This window comes from Thermobia domestica, chromosome 12 (assembly GCF_964235325.1).
Source record: "Thermobia domestica chromosome 12, izTheDome1.hap1.1, whole genome shotgun sequence".
In the NCBI taxonomy this organism is placed as follows: Eukaryota; Metazoa; Arthropoda; class Insecta; order Zygentoma; family Lepismatidae; genus Thermobia; species Thermobia domestica.
Genome location: NC_137465.1, coordinates 60,478,903 through 60,486,669, shown reverse-complemented (window position 1 = coordinate 60,486,669; position 7,767 = coordinate 60,478,903). Strand labels below are relative to the sequence as shown.

The 7,767-nt window shown below is 35.4% G+C and overlaps 1 protein-coding gene across 1 annotated transcript in view; it reads right to left on the bottom strand.

Annotated features, from left to right (window-relative positions):
• Positions 1-3,683: 3,683 nt before the first annotated feature.
• Positions 3,684-7,767, bottom strand: part of LOC145666478 (uncharacterized) — a 45,488-nt gene continuing 41,404 nt past the window's right edge. Inside the window, exon 6 of the mRNA XM_081733733.1 lies at positions 3,684-5,072. Within this exon, the coding sequence (XP_081589859.1) occupies positions 4,675-5,072 (398 nt within the window). The 3' untranslated portion in view covers positions 3,684-4,674. The remainder of the gene's footprint in view (positions 5,073-7,767) is intronic.

The following is a 7,767-nucleotide window of genomic DNA, read 5'->3' as shown; positions in this document are numbered from 1 at the left end:
AGGGCAGGAGACTGTGTTGAAGAACACTAGTCCAAACGATCCCATTTCTTCTGACAAGCTTCTAAAGACCCTCAATTGTGCAGTTTCCACAACGGAAACCCATGGGAGGCATCGGAGGATTTAACAGGGATGTCTGTAAAGTGCCCGTTTCACGTGCCATCCGCTCAATGTATGCTTGCGTGGACTTTATCGTATGAATGGATGCCTTGTCCTGGTGGATGACAAGACGAGATGTATCACTGCCATAGAGAGAAGGAATATCATATCTATAGAGTGGCTCCAAAATGTTATTCCGGTAATAGGCAGCATCACTGATTTTAGCCTACTTGTCCATTCTGCGCAATGGAAGTTTGCCGTTATAGCAGTAACCACCAACAACGCCCAACTAACAATAGTTTCCTTTTCTTATACAGGAGCTAAGTTATTAGGATATTAGTACAAGGATCAACCCAAAGTCCCCATTAATCCTGTGGTTTTTATTTAATTATATACAATTGCATACTCATGTAATATGATATGCTATTGATGTCTAAGATATTTTACTTTTAGATTCGTGAATAAACAATATGGATATGAAAGATTTTTTTAAGTTCACGTGAGGCCCCAGAAATCCAAAGGATAAAAGCTGTGTGGAGATGCCACAATTGGCATGAGTAAAGACAAAAAATGGATGTGTTTCGAGTGTTTCGAGAAATAGAAACTTCAATTATGGTCAAACAATTTGGTTCATTTTCTTGAATAAATGACGACAATCAACAGTGTCCGATATATTCAGACATTGAAAAACTTACAGAAATCATCCGAAAGGAAAAACTAAACACTTCAGTTGATAGTACTAAGCTGCAATCCACGTTCACACACCTCACTGAAGACTTCACAGGCTGTTGAAAAAAAAAAAAAAAATAGCGTGGTTTGTGATGCCACAACCCCCTACAGCTCCCATTTGGATTTGGCTCTTTCAGACTTTTATCTGTTTGACCCTTTGAAAAACAGTCTGTAGACAACACTTTGATGATAAGGTGGAATAGACTAAACAGACTGTAAAGTGTTTTGGGTCAAAATAATTTTTCCAAAATGATTTCACACAGTGGATTCAAAGATGGTGCAAATGTATACACAGCTTTTGTATATCTGGACCATTACTACTGTACTTTAACATTTGTAAGCTTATATTCACTGTAAATCGTTAATGGTAATGAAATTATTACCGCAATAACAGAGAAATACCGGTTATCATTATGAGATTTCCACAATATTTCTGCAGATAGAGATGCATAATTTATTTTCAAGTTAACAAAATTATTTCTGTAAAAGTACGGATATTAAGCAAGTAGATGTTATTGCATTTAGCTACAAAAGTAGTTTGCGTGAACGAGTAAACAGGTTAGCTCGCTCATATTGTCATGACAATAACAAAACAGGTTGTATGGGGAGTTTTAAAAAAATAGTCCAATTTCAAACAACTGTATATTTTACATGCATGCACATAAAACCTAGACACAAATTTTAAAATATGTTTAGGAACACAAAGTTTTCTTGTATCTTTCAAAGGTGTTGAATATGCATACATCTAGACGATAGACGAACTCGTCCCATAGAGCCAGTAGTCTGGTGTTCCTGCAGCCACTGTTGTTGCTATGCGGCGTCGCAGTTTGTCCACAGTTAATGGAAGGGGAGAGACAGATTAGGTCATGTAGAAATCCTCTCAAAAAAAGTATGACATACAGTGAGATCAGGCAACCGGGAGGCCAGTCAGTGGTGCAATACGAGATCCGTAAGACATTAGGGTCGATCCATCGTTGAAACAGTTCATAATTAAGGAATGCTCTGGCATGCGAATGCCAGTGCAGTGGCGCTCCGTGCTGCTGAAAAACGGAAAAATGAAAATGAAATGAAATCTTTTAGTTTTACGTCCCACGATTATGCCGGCTAGGCTAAAGGAGACGCTGATAATGAGAAATGAATGAAATAGTGGAATGAAGAAAGTGGGAGGAAACGGGAGAACCCCGAGGAAACCCACGCACACGGTGTTCGTCCACCACAAAGTTCACTTGGCGCGAGCTGGGATCGATCGAATCAGGGACCCCATGCACCAGAGGTGAACGCTCTTGCTGTAAAAGGGAGTTTCAGTATATTCTTGTAATTATGGGGAAAAGCTACTCAAACTTACAAACTAGAAAAACTGAGTGAATAAAACTTAAACTTTTGCGAACGTGAGAATCATAGAAAATATCATATCATTCTGCACAGTAGGGGGTAAAGTTTTTTAACGCTGAAAATGTTATAGTAGGTAAGTGTCATAGATAGTCAATATTTATCTTATTGGTATTGTCCTGTTTACTGGTTTCAGAAAAAATATATACCATTTATTTTCTCTCGAAGCATGGTAAGATCTGTAGTGTTTACCTTCTTCGCTGTTTAAAATATTCTAAGTTTATATGTGTATAGCTACGATGTTTAAACAGCCGAGTACAATGATTATGAAAATGTTGGCAGACGAGCTGTTGGTGCTAGAAACTCGAAACAACACACCACTTCTCATATGAGAAAAAAATCCACTGATTATTTGCAGAAACGAAAGTATACACTCCTATTTTTACTAGTGCAAGAATAATTAGTGTTAATTACACACACCAAATGTACTAGAGACAGAATCTGATAATTATTTAAGAAACAAATTCGCCAACCGCCAAATGGATATGCCGGATAAACGAAATATTTTAATTAAAGTTCTTCCTAAACAAAAGCATTCTCTCATGCACTTCTTGATTTTTTTTTTTTAAATTTATTTGCAAAGGGTTACTATAATTTTGTTAAAATGTAATTTCCAGAGATTTTAAGCTATTTTACTGCACGAACTTCAATATATAACGCATAAAAGTGGAATAATATAGATACACGTAACCATACGATTCAGAATGTGGTGTGATATCTGAACATGAGATACTTGGCAATAATGTATTTAAATGTGATTACTCACAGATAACAATCTTCAGAATATTGTACGATACATCTTAAAATTCAATGATTACAATCTGTCCGTAATATCATATTGTTCCTTGCGAAGCAGTCAACTAATAGGATCAATCAATCAGTAGCAATGATTTTAGGAATTACGAACGTTCACGTCTACCCTTCAGGATCTGTAACTATCCCACCCTGAACACTAATACACTTTTCAATAATAATAATAATAATAATAATAATAATAATAATAATAATAATAATAATAATAATAATAATAATAATAATAATAATAATAATAATAATAAGAAGAAGAAGAAGAAGAAGAAGAAGACACACGAAATCAGAAAGGTATGAAAATATCAGAAAGTTAAAGTAAGACTAATCATTATCGTATCTACGACTATTGTCCTTAAAAGCACTGTGACACATTTGGAACAGATAAATCAAAACATCTTTTAACAAGCCTACAAAAGTCAGTAATTCTAGACACCTATGGTCAGGAAATTCTTTGGGGACACGCTTCCAATAATCTGCAGTTACTAAAGACGGGTGTCAGATTATTAAAGCAAAACCAATTTAAACCGAGATACAGTAGTGATGGTGATATCACTTATTTTTCTGGAATGAACTGTGTCAGAAGGTTCAGGGATAGAGTTTCGAAATAAATACACTTACTAAACACTATTTCTAACCTTATTGAACGAAAGGAAACATCATTTTTCCATTGCTGCACTGTTTATTTTTAAAAATTAATGACATAGCATTTTCCTTTAAAAAAAAAATACTCGATGATGGTGCTTGATGGTGCAGTTGATGTAAAAATGAATAATGATTATAAATGATGTTAAGTTCAAGTCCCACAATGCCATTAACATTACTAATTTAACATTGCATTCCTTTATATTTTCTTAGCATATAAATAAAGTAGTGTAATCTATGCATTACACAACACAGTCCAATAGCTTTCCCTTTATAAATACAAAAATATTCCCATCATTATCACTATAACAAAGCCATCTCCCAGCATCAAGTCTATATCACAATAAGATACAGGCTAATGTATAATACCATAATCTTGTAAATATAAGTCTGTACTGTATAGTGTCTCCTCAGCAATAAAATCTCTATATACGATAGCAATATACATATATATATACATAATAAACTCTATATCTTTGACTGTACAGGACAAAATAACATGCAAAGCCAGTAAAATATCGCAACACAAATAACAATACATTATCAATCGCCTCGATTTATCAACACAAAATATTCACGATAAATATATACATAATATTTATATATAATTTTCCCTGTGCCAGACAAGCAAAAATCATTTCTATTCCATGTTCAAAATAGAAAATAATAATAATTAGGCGAGATTTGAAACCGTGGCACTTGACAAACAGCACAATAGTCTGTAAAAATGAATCTACGTAAAGTGAATTAAACTCTAATTAAATGGATGAAGGTGATGAAATTCACTGACATATTAATGCGATGACTTCAATGATGAGCTGATGTTAAAATGAAACACATATGATAAGCACGTAACAAAAATAAGACACGCCACAAACAAAAGACAACATAAAACTCATTCATATCATCACATAATTTAATGTGGTAACTCACTGAACACAAACAATACTCAGAACACAAATGGAATAAGAAACAGTGCAGCACCATGCTACTCGACAGTAAATTCATTTACTGTTCTTTTGGCACTTGTAAAACTACTGTGCGTGTGCCGCCTGTATCTGAAATATTTACTTTAATCTCGTCTGCAAAAGCTTCGATTTCCTCGGTGATCTCTTCTCCAGGTTTCGGTGGCCACGTGTCATCCACAGGGGGTATGATATACTCTTTGGAAGGAGGAGGCCAAACATCATCTACAGGCGGCACAATATATTCTTTTGGTGGCGGAGCCTTCATCCGAGCCACTTTCGCAGGTGGCTCATAATCATGATCCTGCAGTGGACTCTTGTGGAACTCCTCCATGATTGAAGTTTCATCTTTGTTGAAGTCCACGTTCTGGAGATCGGCGTTGAATGGGGCTTCCTCTTTGGACGGATTCTCCAGCAGATTCAGTAAGTTCCTTGACCGTCCTGTTAACAAATACAAGCACATTAATTCCTACGGAGATCGCTAGTAGCCACTAAATAATCACAAATGCATCGAATAAAAGATTTTTTCCCTAAAAAGCTAAACTTTACGTTTTTAACGAGTACACAAAATTCTGCAGCAAGCTAAAGCTAATGCCGTTGTACCTGTTATGTTTACGGATAGAATTTCTTTCAGGTGGGCAGCAGTTTATTAGTTTTGTTCTGGTCACATTGCTCAATGAAGCTTGTAAAAAATGAAATCTTTGAGCTTTACGTCCCACGGTTATGCCGGTTAGGCTAAAGGAGACGGTGATAATGAGAGATGAGTGAAATGGTGGAATGAAGAAAGTGGGAGGAAACGGGAGAACCCCGAGAAAACCCACGAGCACGGTGTTTGTCCACCACAAAATTCACTTGGCGGGGGCTGGGATCGAACCCGGGACCCCAAGCACCAGAGGTGAACGCTCTACCACTGAGCCACCGCGCCCCCTCAATGAAGCTTGTACCAGTAATCACGTAACTAAAGATGGTATCCAAAAAGCAAAGGCTCAGTATGTACTAGGATTTGCGTTTCAGTGCGAGGAAAACGCCAAACAACGTACGGAAAACCATCTCCAGCAGAGACAAGTATCAAGAGATGATATGTAAATTTCAAGTGTACAGAAAATGTTAGATTTTCCACGCAATGACCGAAACGAGTATCAACTTGATTCAGACAGTGCAGGAGAGCGTGGAGTCTAATAAAATCGTTTGAAGATCCTTAGAAATGGAAATGCTGAGGTCGGTCCTTGAAGTTAAAATTTCTATACGATCTGATGGACGAAGACATATGAGAATGTAATGTAATGAATTAATGTTTACCTGTTTACATGGTCATAGTAACTTGGTCTCAGATGATAAGACACAAATGGCGACAGCTATCTGATAGTGAACATCCTAACGAAATTTCTTGTGCCAGATCTTGAGAGGTTAGGCATCATCAATGAGGTCCACGTGCAAAAAAGATGGGGAACTACTACATTTTGCTCTTATGGTAGAGAGTTTCTTAACGAATAATTTCGGGAGAGATTAATTGGGGGAAGAGGATCCACACCTTGTTCTGCAAAATCACCAGACTTGTCGCCTTGGGATTACTGGGTGTGGGGGACATGTAAAGACCGAGGAGTATGCACACAAGCCACCTAACCTGGACGACCTGAAGGCCAAAGTTAAGTCATGTGATTCATAATTTCTTGCACACACACCGTAAGAACGTGGTTTTCAGTTTAAGGAAAAGCCTGCAACAGTGCTTCTACTTGATTGGTGCACAATTGGAAGTTTGGCGATGAACGTTAACAAGCAAGAAAAAAAAAAAAAAAAAAAAAAAAAAAAAAAAAAAAAAAAAACGTTACTTCAAGTACACACAAAAAGATTTTAAGTTATATAGTTTTGGTTTCCTGCAGGAGCACTTTATGGAATTCTTTTGGTGCATATTCCTAACAGTATCGAGTATTGGAGGTCAATACATCGAACTCATTCTACGGTTACGAGTAGCCAATGTTATCGTCTTTAATACACCTGCTCACATGTTAAGTAAACTGGCAAAAAACGTAACTGAATCAAGTATGATTAACTGGGAAACAACTGACAAAACTCGTTAACTAAATCGTAACTGAATCAAATGTGATTAAGTGGGAAACTTCCAGCAAATTACATTCCTTTTAATCGTGACTGAATACTTTAACACCTATGGGCAACATATAATTAATGATTATGCACTTTTGCTGTGGATTGTGTCGGATCTCATGTCTCAGATCCTTCAACAAATATACTTTTGCGTAAAACTAAATATAATTACTAACAGGAAGTTAGGAATGTTTATTTAAATAAACTTCAACTTTACTCGTCTTCATGTTCCTTATAAAAGCCAAACAATTGGTTTCCCCAAAATATTTCGAATAATTCCACGACTATTCATTTTCAGTAGGACAAGAATATTTTATTCCATAATGTACTGCAACAAGTAAGTTACAGTTTTCTTGTTTCGACTTCAGGTAGAATTACGTAACTAAATTAAATTAATGATAAAAGATTCTGATACGTATGTTTCTTCATTGCTCTAACCGATATCACTTTATCAAGATAAAAGTAACCTAACACATATAAGCTAACAAGGTGCAGCTGTTATGTACTCACATTCTAATTTATTAACTTTTTGTTGTAGCTCCACAGGAAATTACAATCTTTTAATATATCGATCTTGAACTGTTTGTGGGAAAATGTCACAAATAGTGATAAAATTCATGGTTGAAGTTGGCAGCATTGATTCTCAAGAAAACAATATGGTTATTTTCGACGTTTTCAATTTTACCTGAAGTTGAAACAACAAAATGTAACTTATTTCTCTACATTATAAAATAAAATAGCTTTGTTCCACTAAAGATCAATAACAGTTATTCGAAATATTCAGACAAAACCAATTGTTTGAATTTTATAAGGAACATGAAGGATACAACTAATATAGTTAAAATTCTACCCAATTTATAAAGAATGATTTTAACTAGAAATCATAAGAAATAGGGATATTTGGGAATTGATACATTAAATACATTCTTTGGACAAAATATTTCTTCATTACAGAACATAATCTGTCAAAAAAACATATGACTTATTTGTTTTTAATGATATAAAGCTGTAATACACGAAACATGAAATTGTT